Source organism: Rhinolophus hipposideros (assembly GCF_964194185.1).
Source record: "Rhinolophus hipposideros genome assembly, chromosome: 9".
Lineage (NCBI taxonomy): Eukaryota > Metazoa > Chordata > Mammalia > Chiroptera > Rhinolophidae > Rhinolophus > Rhinolophus hipposideros.
The window spans coordinates 61,475,949-61,491,292 of record NC_138055.1 but is presented as its reverse complement, the minus strand read 5'-3'; the positions used below and the strand labels follow the sequence as shown (position 1 = coordinate 61,491,292).

The 15,344-nt window shown below is 42.1% G+C and overlaps 1 protein-coding gene across 2 annotated transcripts in view; it reads right to left on the bottom strand.

Annotated features, from left to right (window-relative positions):
• Nucleotides 1-9,441, bottom strand: part of SRGAP1 (SLIT-ROBO Rho GTPase activating protein 1) — a 247,823-nt gene extending 238,382 nt beyond the window's left edge. For both annotated transcript variants that reach the window (XM_081060579.1, XM_081060580.1), the window contains exon 1: nucleotides 8,481-9,441. In XM_081060579.1, the coding sequence (XP_080916705.1) occupies nucleotides 8,481-8,547 (67 nt within the window). In that variant the 5' untranslated portion in view covers nucleotides 8,548-9,441. The remainder of the gene's footprint in view (nucleotides 1-8,480) is intronic.
• Nucleotides 9,442-15,344: the final 5,903 nt, after the last annotated feature.

Here is a 15,344-nt window from a genome sequence, read left to right as displayed (position 1 = left end):
AAAAAATTCCAATGTTGCCACTTTTATTAACTTTGCATTCAAAATTTTGCCTATGGCAAAAATACAAGAAAAACAAACTACAGCCATAAAGTTTGGAAAGGAAGAAATAAGATTGTCTTTATTTGCAAATAAGTTTTATAAGAAATAAAAATTATTAGAAATCATAAAGCAACGTGGTTGATATAAGACGGATATGCAAAAGTAAACTGCATTTCTGTATAATAGAAACAATTAAAAAACAATTTTAAGGGGTGGCCAGATGGCACAGTTGGTACAGCCTGAACTCTCAACAACAAGGTTGCTGGTTCAATTTCTCCATGGGCTGGTGGGCTGCGCCCCCACAACAGAAAATTGAAAACAGCGACTGGACTGGAGCTGAGCTGCGCCCTCCACAACTAGACTGAAGACTGAAGGACAATGACTTGGAGCTGATGGGCCCTGGAAAAACACACTGTTCCCCAATAAAAAAATTTTTTAAAACAACTCTCATGAACATAATAAAAATTACAATATATCATGAAATAAATCTAACAAAAAAACATAGGAGATATAAAATTTTACTGTAAGATATTCAAAAAACTAAATAGATGGAGAAATACATTTATGGGTAGGGAGAACTACATCATGTAGATGCCAATTCTCTTCTAATTGATTTATAATTTCATTCAGTTTCAATCAAAATGTAAATGGGTTTCCCACGGAAGGAAAAACTGATACTAAAATGTATTTGAAAGAGAAAGGACCAAGATCACCAAGACACTTCTGAAAAAGAACGGAAGGATTTGGCCTATCAGATATAAAGACTTATTATAAAGCTATAGTAATTAAGATAGTGTAGTATTGGTGCAAGTATATATAAATTAACCAATGAAACACTATAGAATGTCCAGCAGTAAACTCCTGCATGTACGAAGTTTTGATCAAAACACAAGTAGCTAGTACATCACTTTTTTAAAGAAGGGACTAATTAACAAATGGAACTAAAAAATGGTCATCCATATGAAAAGAATTAAGAATATATCCGTAATTCACAATATGAACAACAAACTTCAGATGAATTAAAAACTTAAACATCAAAAGCAAACACATGCAAACACACACACACACACACACACACACACACACACAGTTAACTGAACTCAAAGCAAGGAAAAACCAAAGTATATCACTGAGGTGTAAATTGTCCTGAGGACAAATCTGATTATCAGAGGTTCATCTCAGAAACTAAATTTTGCTTGGATTTACCTTGCCCCACTCCCATCCTGAATGAGGGTGGAACTCAAAATGAGATTCCTGCATTAAACCAGGAAACGGTCCAAGGGGCGGGTATACAGTGGTTCAAAAATATAAGAAATACAACTTATACTAAGCAGGAAAAATAACCAGAAATTCCTCCTGCCATGTACTATAGCCGGGTATGTACATATAAAGCTCAGGCCACCCATTCAAAGCAGTCACAACAGTAACTGCTGGCACGGTCACCGTTCAGTAACTGTTAGATGCTGCTGTTAGATGATTACTGTAAACTTTTGGCTTCATAGAACATCTGACTTGGGGGGAGTGATGTTTTCTTTTACTAGTCAAGTGCCATATTAAGACTTTAGTCCAACCAGGTTTTCTGCTGAAATCACACCACGAAGTATGGCAGACACACATGTACATGGCACCATTACCCATCCATTTACCTTGTCAGAACCATGCTTTTTATGGTCTCTTTTCTTTCCAATGACTATAAAATATTTCTCCATACTGTAAAATATGCTTCAAAAACCATTGTTAATGACTGCATAACATTCCCTGTACACAAATTAGATAACCATTCCCCAGTGGAATTTACTTAACCTTTCCCTACCATGGGATGTTTAGATTGTTTCGAGCTCTGTAACTTTCCAAGAGAAGTTACACACTTGAATCCAATTTAGTTTTGTGGTAATACTTTATTGGACACCCTAGAGAATTCTGAATGATCACCATGTTAACTTATACTATTGGTAATGGAAAAAAATAAAATGGAATGAGCATTGCTAAGAGAGTCATGTAGAGTCAGGAGGCTAGTACGGAAGTGGGACCTATGCACATCTTGTGCCTCAGTTCTCTGAGCTGCTATTAGGTTGCTAACCCTGCTGCTAAACTCAGCTCCAGGCCCAGCTGTAAATATCCCGGGGGAACAACTGCTACATGGACCCATGTGGACTTCCTTCCCTGTAGTTTTCACCCCCTTCATTTGCATATTGGAACTAACCAATCCCTGTTAACCTAGTCAGCAATCCTTCATTGGCATGAATTACATTTTGTGGTTTTTTTGCCTTTGTAAACTTTGCCTTTCCTTGTTCTCTCCAGAGAGCAGTTTGACTTCTACCTGAATCTGCGTTTCTTGGATTAAAATCCTTTAAGACCCCAAATAAACTTTTAATTTGCTTTTACAGCTTCAATTTATTGATTAACACCATAAAGGAATAAGAATCCAAAATTATTACTCTATTCATTTAATAAATGTTTAATGAAGCACTGCATCAGGAGGTGTGGGAGATACACAAATAATAATTTTTAATAGCAAGATGCTATCTGGTGTATGTCAATTATATCCCAATAAAGCTGGGGGAAAAATCAAAGTGCTTCCTAATGATGCAGAAGCAAATTAGCAGTTATAAGTGAAATTTTCATTTCTATATTGATTTTAAAAGAAAATCTTTTTCTCAAGACTATGAAATTAAGTCGGTGACTTTATTTGATGTCATAAGAATCCTTTTCAACACAGGTAAATAAAATCCACTGAATGGACTTCAGTTTTCATTTTCCATATAGCTTCATTAAACAAAGGTATAGAAAATTCAAAACAAAAATTGTAAGCAAACACATGGTAGCCCAAGTATAGGAAATGTGCTTTTAGGCTTTGTTACTTATACTTAGATTAAAAAAAAGAATAACACAATATAAAATCTACCTTCTAAGGAGCTGAGAAGCTGTCTGGTTTGCGTATTATATTTACCTTTTTATTTCCACTATGAAACGCAATCCATTCTGTAAGTATTAGGTGGGTGCACAAGCAACTGCGGTTTTTGTAATTATTCTCAACCTTTTAAACCGCAATTACTTTTGCACCAACCTAACACATGGCACTTTATCAGGGTAATTCAAGATTCGCCCACTTTGGGATCTATTTTGGTAGCAGATTGGAGATTAAGTATTTGAATTTCAAAAAGGTTATCTAAGTCAGAATGTAACAAGAAGCAAAGAAACCAAAATTAAACAGATAACGATTACTAATTTTTATTGACTATTACATGCCAAGGGTGTAGTACATATTTTCCACAAATCACCTCACTGCAGCCTCACAAAGACAAGGAGGTAAATACTATTTTATCCCCAATTAACAAATGAATAAACTGACTCTTGGAGGTCACACATCTAATTAGTGACAGGGCTGGATGGCTAACACCAAAGTTTCTGCTTTGAAACACTACATTCCATTTCTTCCCATCCTGAGATATCAACAGGAGAGCACATACTGTCAATAAACAAGACAGTAACTCAGGACCAACAAATAAAAATACCTTACATAACTAAAACATCTCTTCAAGTAACTTGCTAATTCTAACCTCTGCCTTCCAACTACTAAAACTAGACTTGAGTGATAGACATACACTTTACTCCCTTTTCTTTATTCTAATTCTTAGCTGTCTGAATTGAAGTGAAAAGAGGTAATAGCATAAATGAAATAAGGGTGTGGTCAATCCAGAAACTGGATCAGACCGGAACCAGTTTGGTTGTCAAACTGGACAACACAGCACAGATTGTCAGAGCTGAGGTTTCCCATCCTCCATATACTCCAACACTCACGGTTTCAAGACATGCTTTTGCTGAAAACTTTCTCCAGAATTATTCCTTAATATGTATTTTTAAACCATTATTTATTTTTAAGTGCATTTCTCCAAGACCCATCAGCTCCAAGTCAAGCAGTTGTTTCAATCTAGTTGTGGAGGGCACAGCTCACAGTGGCCCATGCGGGGATCGAACTGGCAAACTTGTTGTTAAGAGCCCCGGGCTCTAACCAACTGAGCTAACCGGCCACCCCCCCCTTAATATTTTTTGAACACCATGAAACTAAAGAGGTTTTCTGGGCAACTCGAGAGCGTTTACTGCAATTGCTACAATTACCTTGAGCAAAATACCCAGCAAGTTTCATTTGTACATATGCACTACTGTTTTTCTTGATGTGAAGCTGCTGCCTGGGTATCGTGGTTTCTTGAAATGATCTTGATGAAAAAACAACTTAGATGCAGTTCACCAATTTAATTAACTCCTCCTGCTAACAGACCAGCGTTGCTATTCTTCCTTAAGTCCAACTATGACTCCTTCAATAAATATAAAGTCTAAATCGGTGAAATGCTGTATCTCTACTGTGCTCTGTGAGGAATCTAAAAGTAGACGACTGCTACTAAAAAGCAGAGGCCCTGAGTTCTAGTCCCTGGTACTTAACTGTGTAACTGTGTCATCACGCCTCCTTGCTTCATGTGAATGAGTGAGTTGGACAGGACGTGTTTAAGAGTCCCTCCCAGCTGTAAAATTTTAATTCATAATTTAAACTGTTGCTGTTTTCTATTCCACATTAGATGACAGAACATTAGATATAGACACAGGTTCCATATTAATGACAGTAGCACTTTTAATTTCCCTACTAAAACCTATTGCATGACATGGGGCCATACCAAACTGAACTGGCATTTCCTCATGTTCCATCTGCTACAAACATGTATTCTTTGTAGTTCAGGCCGCAGAGTGGTCAAAGAACAACAGATTTTCTTGGCACTTCCTGTACATATGGCATGGAGATGAGTATGAGATAATCCCTAGGATAATATTGCAAATAATAGCTGTCAACTCTCGGCAACTAACAACATGCATTATTAGTAGCAAACGCAGTGTCCCATCTATGCGTTCCAGCTCACAAAATGTTATCTTTCGATACTTTTGGTTCCCATATATTAACCAGTATTTTTTATATGTGCTCTACAGTATTTTTGCTGCGGAATCTAAAATTTACCTAGATCACTAAAACCCACAGACAACCCCCAAATCTTCTGTTAGCCACTTGTTAACAATCTTTTTCATTGCTAAGTTTTTTGCTAACAAGTAGCCTAGTCAAATCGTTTGCGTTTCACATATTTTCCACACAAGCTTGCTTTTTAAGGTCCCACACAAAAAAGAAATCAATTTCTCTGGATTCTAAATCTTTGGGAAGTTGACCAACATGTATAAAATGGTCAGTTTTCTTACTAGCTAACACACCTCTTTTAAATTATTGCTCCTGGTCCTTTTGTCCTTGATTTAAACCTACCTATTCTTAAGTACTTGTGTAATTTCTAATTCTCCTCCCTGGTATTATATTACATTATATTAATTATATTATATCTGGTCTTATATTAATTTTTGCTCCAAAAGACGCATTGGAGCTGATGGTCCCGTTAGGTCTTACTTTTGGGGAAACATGATAGTATTTGCGAATTCATTATGAAAAAAAGTGAAAGCAAAGATGATTCTTCCAAAACAAGGCAGCCAAGAAAAAAATGCAAAAAAGCTTGAAAATTTTACTAGGTGATTAATATGAACTGACAAGACATCTTCAATTAGACTCAAAGAATTTAGGATTGAGAGAATCCAAACTCCTTATCTTTCCAGCAAGGAAACCAAAACTCAGAGAAAAGCTAAGTGACTTGCCCAATATGATACATCTAACTGGATACATTTATGGTCTGACACATAAAATGACATAGTATCACTTAGGATCCTTCTTTTCACAGTTGAGACCAGCTCCATGAAGTCTGTTCCCAAAACATGTGCAGGCAGCCACAGAGGCAAAATCCCACATCTGGAGTCATTCCTCTGGATCAAATCATTATCTCAGAAATTCTGAAATAAATGCAACTGGTTTAGGGAAATGGAAGAGAATAAGAAAGGACAATACTCTGTTCTAAGTCAGAAGGTAAAACACCCACACCCACATAATCAAAAATGATTCTTGAAATCACCCTTACATCCAAATCACCCAAAGAGTCCAATGTCTGTGTCTTCATTCACTGAGACAGACATGTATCTTCTCCTAATGAGGCCAATAAAGCCAGGTTTCCCTTCTGCAATAAAAGAGGCCACGTTTCTTTTGCTTATCATCAGATGAGCTAGCTGGCTATAATTAAAAGAGTTGGTTGTTCTAAAAACACATGTCTTTAAACACTGGACTAGCACTCTGCTGAGGTAAGACACTCAGCCTTAAAGAGGGACTCAGGAAATGAAACAAAACCGGAGTCCTGACTCTCATGCTATCCTTACTAAGGAACCTACTCACACTACAAAGAACAGCTGGCCTCAGGCACTAACTACTTAAGCGACATTTCTCTCCCACTCTCTTCTTGATCTTGCCAACAAGCACAGGTGAATTTGTGCCATTAAATGTGTGTAAGATCCAATTTCACTGTATTATCCTATTCCCATATTTCCATATGGATATAATGATTTAGGCTGGACACAGGATGTGTAAGAACTGCAGGAGAGGTGATTAAAAGTCTGGACACAGGTCCTGACGAGAGGGCAGGTCAAATGTAGTAGAGTCATAAAGCAGCCTGAAGACCACAGGGTGTTTATAAGCGCGGAGGGTTGAAGAGAATAGAGAGATCACTTTCTATGGGACAGAATTTGTTCCAAAAACAATCTTCACCATGTTCATAATTTTTCCTTGGATTGAATTTGATATACGCATTTTAAACATTGCAACACACCCCATGTGACTGAGTTTTAATCAATGTAAAGGGTCTGTACTCTCAAGCATGTAAGTAACCGTGTAACTCTAGAATTTATACTGAAAGAAATGAATCATGAGAATATTTTTCAGATAAGGATTTGATCGTGGACAAACGACCTTAGACTAGAATTAACTAAACCAATACTAGGAAGTACACTCAGCCAGCCAGTGCTCCAGGCAGCAGGAAAGCCAGACTGCCACCAGTGGAAGACCTGCCACAAAGAGCCACGTGGAAAAACTGCACAGAGGAATGGTGATTATGAACAAGAGTTCTGCCTTAGAATGAAGGTGTTAAGCTGTGTTGAACTCATTAAGAAAAGAAAGGTTATGCTCATTAGAAAGTTTACCTGTCTCTAAGGAAATAATTACTTCTCTAGTAATAAAACTTCCATGTCAATGGAAGCAGTTCCTATACGTATAAATTATCTTAATTACAAGCAGATAAAAATCTTCCTGAGCCATGTTTAGCCTAACTCCATTATGGGGATCAGCATAAAGGAAACATGAGTCCCTCGGCTTGCACATTGTTTGCCCAGCATCACGATGAGTTGGCCCAGATTCACACTCAGGTGACAGAGTTCCCCCACCAGGTCCTCTCACAGGACTCCAGGCATTTTCACAACTTGACCACACAAAAGAACACCCAGGCTGCTCCTGCCTTTCCCAAGGCAAGTACAGGAATGCCTTTCTCATAGCCCTTTCATAAGCCTGTATCTGTACAAACACAGGTGTCTACATAGCAATTTTAATGAACTTTGCATTGAATAGTCCAAAGAACAGTAGCTACCACAACATTCCATCCATTGTCTCAATAGAGAAAGCTACCAGGTGAGAGACCACAAAAGAGAAAAAAAAAGGACAAAAACATGTTTATGAAACACTTCCACAGCAACACAAAATACCTGTACTGGAGAGAAAAAAAATATTTTTTAAACCACAAAACACGTTAAGCAAAAACGATCTTAATTAGGTTCCTTCATTAGCTGACAATGTAAATGGACTGAAACTACTATTTAAATATTCAAACCTTCATTTTACATGCAATGGCTTCCAGCCAATGATAAAGCCAACACTCCGGTGTGACTGTGAAAGATGGTACTCCATTCCGGCCCATTATAAAGGAAGAGTCAGATTCCACTGGACCCTCTTTGGTTGAACTGCCAGGCTTCTCGGGAGCTGTGTTATAAAACGGGGCCTCGCCCTAATAATTTAAGAGTGAACAGTGTAAATGTCAAAACTGCCTGCACTCAATCAAGCCCTGGATCACACGGCGTGCAGACTTCAGAAATATGACTCCTTAAAAAAAATCGCATTGTGACAATGGTATTATTTGAAAAGAACACTAAGGATGAAGACGAGAATAACTGGGCAGGAACCAGTGCCGCTGCCTGCCGCCCATGGAAGTTGCCCGGCTGAAGGTGGTTAAGTTACAGCCAGTTCTCCCCCTTTCGGAGGCGCGCTGATGGCCAGGGAGAGCCAGCGGGTGTCCAGCTCCCCGCGGGTTTGATGGGACCAGGGCTGGGACTGGAATCGGCTTGTACGAAGCCCCAGGTGGCTCAGCCCGGCGCTCCAACTGTCCCTCGCCACCTTCCTCCCACGCAGATCTCAAGTTAGAAACGCAACTCCCCGGGCACAATGACAGGCAAGCACACAAAAGGAGCAGGGCGGCCGCTCCCATCCTTACCTTTGACTTGACTTTCATACTCGGCTATGATCTCTTTGTCCTTTTTGAATCTGCTCGGAGCGGACATTATCCAGCTGTTCGGGGGTGGCTTTCAATGGGCGAGTGCGGTGAGGTGGTCACACACCAGTCTCCTGGGAGAGGCAGAGTTGTACTCCCACACGCAGGGCGCCGGAGGCAGCACCGACAGGAGGTAAAGGAGGAGGGCGAGGAGGAAACAGGAGCGAGCGGGGGACTAGATTAACCCGGGCGCTGGCACCATGCTCTCTGCATCGAGCTGCCGTCGGTGACCCGGGGGGGAGCGGGGCTCGGGGCCGGAGAGGCCCGGCGCGCGGCAAACTCCGGCGAGCGAGCGGCGGGGGCGTCTCCCTGCCCGCCCACCCCGCCCGGCGCGGGCCGCTTCCTCTACGACCGCTGGGCGGACGCGGGATCCGCGCCGGCGCTTCGCACCATTGTTAGCAACCCGCACCCGGCGCTGCGGGCGAGGCGGGCGGTGGCGGGCGGGCGCCGCGACCCCCCTTCCTGCTCCGGCCGCGGGCCCCGACGCTCAGCGGTCCCGCCCGGCGTGCGATGCTGCTGCCGCGGCCGCCGCTCTTCCGTCCGCAAAGGCTGCTGCTGCCACCGGGGCAGGCAGACGCACTCGCAGCCCCGGAGCTAGTCCCGCTGCCGGCCGGAGGGCGGCGGCCGCGCCGTGCGCCAGCCCCGCCGGAGCTGAGGTCTCCAGAGCCGGCTCCGCGAGGGGCCTCTGCCTGCTCGGCCACCGGACGCCGAGCTACCTTTCCCTTCGTCCCCCTTTCCGCTGCTGCCCCCAGGAGGCCTTCGGGGACACGCACACTCGCGCTCGCACCAGGAGGAGCCGCGCCCCCAGCGGCCGCGAAGTTGCCGGCGCGCCCACGGCCCGCGGCTCCCGGTGCCCGGTCGGCGAGATGCGGGCGGCGGCGGCCGAGCGGGCTGCGCGGGACTCGGCGAGGCGGGGCCGGCCTCGCTGCAGGGGACGGCGGTGTCGCCCGTGCCCCTCCCCGCCCCCGCCCCCGCCCTGCTTGGCGAGGAGACGCCGGCTGGTCCGGGAAGACGGACGCCTCCCGTGGCCAAGGGCAGCCCCGCCCCGCGCGCTCAGCCCCGCAGCCCTGGGCGACGCCCCCCGGCCCCCTCGGCGGTGCTCGGCTCGGCGCCCGCGGGGACCGCAGCCCCCCAGCTGGAAACCCCTTCCCGACCAGAGGGACTCTCTTTAATTGAGGGTGGGAGCTCTGGAGGGGGCTCTTCTCTGACTCCAGTGGCCAAGTCCAGAGTTGGATGTCTCCATCACAGAAAGGGGTATGACTCCGAGGTGCTGGACCCCAGTAGGAAAACTGGAGCCTGATGGTGAACGACTTGGCTGTTAAAAATCAAAGGAGGGCGAAAAATGCATGAATCCAGGCCGAGACAATATCCGGAATGATTGATTACAATAGTCTCCCCATCGTAGAAGTAGCTCGGGGAGCTAGGATGGTGAGAGAGGCTGGGTGTAGGAACGCGTCCCATTTAGGAGGTCACCAGCTCTTTGACGGACACCTTTACCGCTTGGGACCTTCCCTGGCTCCTTTCAAATCACTTCCCAAAATTATGGGCCTGACTTATCGAAGTGTCCCAAGGCGTGTCCAGTATAAAAATGTTTTCCCTGCAAGATCTAAAGAGAGGAGGGAATTTTAGACTTTGATCATTCATGTCTCCAGTGATACACTTTCAAGTTCTTACAGCGGGCCAAATACCAAGCTAAGAGTGAGGGATTCAGTGATTAGAATCCTGCCCTAAAGGATCGCACCGTCTGTTGTTGTATAAGTGAATAATTATAGGCCGTACAATAATGATGTAAGAGACAGAAATGTGCCTGGTTTTGGGAACCCTGAGGAAGGGAAAATGGACGGAGTAAGGGGTTTGGGGAGAAAGGCTTTTCAAAAAATTAGTATTTGAACTTGATTTAAAGGTGAATAGTAAGTAGTTTATCACCTCTGAGAGGTAAAGGGTAGCATTCCAGGGAAAAAAACGGGGTATCAAACTCGGGCAATTGCAAATAGAGTTACAAGATGTTTTCCGCTAAAATACAAGATCTCTGATAGAAAGTGAAAAATCTTAGAATTTTTAATGTATTTATGAGTACATTTCAACTGATTGTGTGTGCACGTTGTTTTAAATTTGTACAGCTTTTTAAATTTTAATTTGTTTTAGCAAATCTCTTTATAACAATAGAATAGAAAGGGGAAATTTTTTTTCATTAAAGTTTTTCTCCATTTTGCTGCACAGGTTAACTATGGAACCCCTGATTGCCCTAAATTCATGTGCCACTATCTTATGTAAGAGTGTAGGGTGAAGAGCCAGAATATCCAAAGCAGAGGCTGGGGAGATAGGTCCGGGCCAATTGGGAGAGGCTGTGTTGAGTTCTTGGACACAGTTCTGCAGACAGCAGGGAGCCTTTTAAGTAGAGAAGTGTCATGATCACATACATGCTTTATAAAGATAACTGATGGCAATGTAGAAGCATGAGCTGGCCATGGGGAGAGTCCAGAAGCAAACAGCTCGCTTTGGTGATTATTGTAGTCAAATCTAAATGTGATTCATGTCATCCATCCATGATGCTCCTGGAATTTATTTTATATTTGCACCTGGGAAGTGCAAATTGGCAGCAGAGAATGCAACCCCTAGAAATGAATTGTTGGCTGGATCTAACCTAAACCACTGTGGTAGGTATAAGCCCCAAAGACAGGGTGCCCGGTGTTGAATCTTAGCTCTTGTGCTTCCTGATAAAAATGACTGCACCTCTTGAGGCCTCAGTTTCCTGATCTGTACAATGGGTTAGTGCCTAGCTCCTCGGGATATTATAAGCACTTACTGAAATATTCCTTTAAAAGTGCTTATAGCAACACCAGACCATTCATTATACATACCAAGTGAATGTTATTTATCTCTGTTATTATCATCTCAGTTTTAATCGTCTTTGAAGGAAAGTTATTTGAAAAGTAGGGTCAGTATCTTTATCTTTGACTTCATCATAGTGTGAAATAAATAGTCAGTACATTTTTTTGAATGTTAATGTCTTAATATTAGTAAGCCACCATCTAATTGTCGTTGAGGATTGGGTCCCATCCACGAAACAAAGCATTTTGTATACACCTTTGTCCAGATGAGAATCTGGAAAGTTAAATAAATGTGTAAAGGCCCGGCTGGGCCAGAATTCCAGCCTATATCAGCTTGCCTCCAAAGTGGGTTTTCCTAACTTTCCATTCTGCTTCCTATGACTTATGGTCCCTTTAAACTTGTGAAGCAGGTTTACCTACAGTGAAATGTGTGTGACAGATTCATGATTTTTCCTTGGTGAAGCTTTTCTGACCCAGCCATTCAGTCTGATTAACAAGTCAATTATTCTTTTCATAGTTTTCTCTTTTTCAGATTCTCCTTATCTTTCCCATATTTGACAGCTTCACAAAGCTGGATATGGAGAATGCCTGTGACGAAATTCAGAGAGCCAGGGTGACCAAAGTTTGGAAGACTGGCAACTGTGATTCTAGTTCTATGACTTTGCTCCACCTTGTGGTAGCTGTTTTGTTAGCTATAAACCTTGGGATGGCTGTTTGCAGGTTGTCCCCGAAAGCTTACCATTCCCCTGCCACACTCCCACACGTTAGGGGCATGTTGTGAGAAATCTGGAGTGCCTCAGACTGGAATCCCTACTATATATTAATCCACCCTGTTATCTAGTATCTGCCTTTCAGAACCACTCCAAATTTTCAGAAGTAGAAGTTAATATACCATCTGACTATATACCCTGGAGTAGGTCGGGGCCCTTGCAGCCACAAAATAAACCATGTACCTTACTACAGTATCACTTTGACCCAGTGGTAAATAATTTAAATCATTTAAAAAAGTTAAATACAAATACATTAAGGAGTCAATGCCAAATTCACACCATTTATTTAGCTATAGTTTCAGTATCTAAGAATGGCAGGTGTGAGGTTGGCCATTCTGCTACTCCCCATTAGGTAAGGGGTATGTTCTCCTCTACCCTTTTGGGATGGAAAAGTAGATGGAAGTCCTGCCAGTATCCTAAGTTTTATTCTTGAATCCAGCCAGAGAGCATCAGAACAGCAACTGTTGTGCATGCACGTCTGACATTGTCCTGACTCCTTGACCCCTAGGCTTCTCAAATTGCTTGCAGTAATGCTTTCTGAGGATTGCATTTCAGTATCATGTCCTGGGGCAGTGTTTTATAAAGTGTGGTCTTACCATTAATCACCTACATCAGAACCACCTTGGGAGACTTAGAATTCGGCCACGTGGGACGTCCTCTACACTTAAAGCCACACTTCTCAACTTTAATGTGCATGCAAATCACCTGGGAATCTTCCTAAAATAAGGTTTTGATGCCTTCTGGATTGAGGCCTGGGAGTCTGAATTTCTAATAATCTAAGCCAGGCTGATAATGTTGTCATAAAGATCACACTTTAAGGAGCAAGGACCCACAGGGTCCAAATTTTGGGTGAGGGGGAAGTCCCCAGGTGATTCTTTTGAGTGAGAATCTTTGCTCAAGGCCAAGGGGATATTAAAAGAACATCCTTACAAAAGATGTGCTGCATTTACTCAAGTACTGCTTGACATTGTCAAGATTTTTTTCAATTTAATGTAGCTCTAAGAAACTGGACTGTTTTCTCTTGCAAGATAATAAAATTTTTGTTTCAACTTTTTCATCTGTAAAATAGAGATAATAATTACCTAGTTTGTGAAGGGATTAAATGTAAAGCGTGTATGAAGCGTTTTGTACCAAGCTGGGCACATAGTAAGTGCTAAATAAATGCTGGTTGTTTTTGTCATTATCATTATTATTTTGGTGCAGAAGTACACTTCCAAGTTTATAGCAAACCTCTTGCAATCCTGAAGGACCTTATAGTGTGTTTAGCTCTGTCTTATTTACCTCCTTATTTAAACCTCCTATGTCAATTGAGAATTTCTTTGGTTTTAATGGGTTTGTGTGGGGACAAAGCCCCCAAAAAACAGTTTCCAGGCTCTCGGCCTCACATAGAAAGGTGCTGGCTCGGGTAGTAAATGGCCATCAACTGTGATCAGATGGCCAGCAGCTGTGGCTAGTTGGCCGTCAGCTGTAACCCGTAGGCCATTGGCCACTAATATAACGGCTGTGGCTACGCTAGCAGAAAGAAATGGGGGCTAGCAAGAAGATGGTGGCTGGCAAGCGCGGACTGATGTTAGGCAGATTATGTAGATCCTGCTTCCTGTGTCTCCAGCCTAGCCGCCAGCGAGAATATATTGATTGGTTTGACTCCCCTATCTATGGCTCCGTGGGTGTTCCTGTTTGGCCTTACCGTGTCCTGCGTTCTTGGGCGGGGAGTGGGAGCTGAGACCCTGCACGACAAATGGCGCAGCGAGCAGGGTCCCCTGCGTGACAGTTTGTTTTGTAATTTATTAGTTTACTGTGTGTTTGCATTTCCTTTATCCCATTTCAAATCTTTTATAGAATGAGTCCTATAGTCTATTCAGTTATAATCAACAAATATTTACTATCTATTAAGTTGAACTATATGACGCTGAACTATATGACATTGCTGATATTTGAATCATTTTCAACATAAAAGATTGCAATGTCATATGAGTCAACGCAATACCAGAGCTCCACACTCTGCAACTGGTATAAACAAAATTCAACAATAAAAACTCACTTCCAAACATCCAAATAAAGTAAGGCCCAAATCTAAGGAAATCCTACTCACTCATAGATTGGATTAGTCCAGTGTGATTTGCCAAGTAGTCAATCAGGACATATTAACCATTGTTTTAAAAGAAATTTGGCCCATAATGTAACAGCAGCTTGTGGAAATGGACCATATAAATACGTAGCCATTTTCCCTTTTCTGGCATCAGAGTAGTAAAGACAAGCTGTCAAGAGATCTTGCCAATTTCATTCTGATGCATTTTTCCCTGGTAGGCAAGAGGGTAGATGTAATAATAAGGGTGAGTTTAGATGAGGCTCTAGAGGGGTCAATGCAAAAGATACTAAGGAGAGACCTCAGGAGAGAAAAGTTAGAAAAGAAAGAGGTAATGAAACTAAAGGTCACAAGGAGAGAAAAAGCAAAAGAGAATAAAATGAGTGATTCTTCTAAAATGTTCAATTGTATAATTTAGTTCCCCTCCCCCAAAACACACTGTCTCTGATTTTCAAGAAAATTCTTTAAAGGAAAAATAAAAAAAATCAGGGCTTATAAATATCTTTAATTTTCTTTGAATAAAACTGCTTTATAATATTTTTAACCAACTGCTCAAAACCACCTGTTCCATTTTGCACAAACCGGTATTAAAATAGAATTTGCTGTGTTCAGTCTCATATTCATAACTTCCAAACACCCACACACAGCAGCCTTCTCATCCAAGTTACTATTTTCTGCTTTGAAATCCTACTACAACTTCCCATGTGGCTGCTGCACAATATAAGCAGAATATGAATATTCAGTGAGCTCATCCTGATGAAAGTATTAAACGCAATCACTTCTACAAAAAAAAAAAAAAAATTACTCAGAGGAAAACAGCCAAAGTTAGGCAAGAAATGGCAGCTGCAATTCAGTTGTCAGAATCAGAGATGGATTAGTATGTAGAGCCAAGTTCAACAAAAAGATTTATTATACCAATAAGTGGGTGTATCTCTAAAGCTTATATCTAAGGAAATAAGTGACAGACTCCCCCCTTTCTTGCCATTATACTTTGGCAGTAGACATTTTAAGGCTGCCTAATTTTGTCACCTCTCCCACAGAGAACCAAGTCTGTACACAGTTATTCCTCATTTTACACATAGATATGCTCTTGGAGAGTGAACCAGAAAAGCCAAGGTTG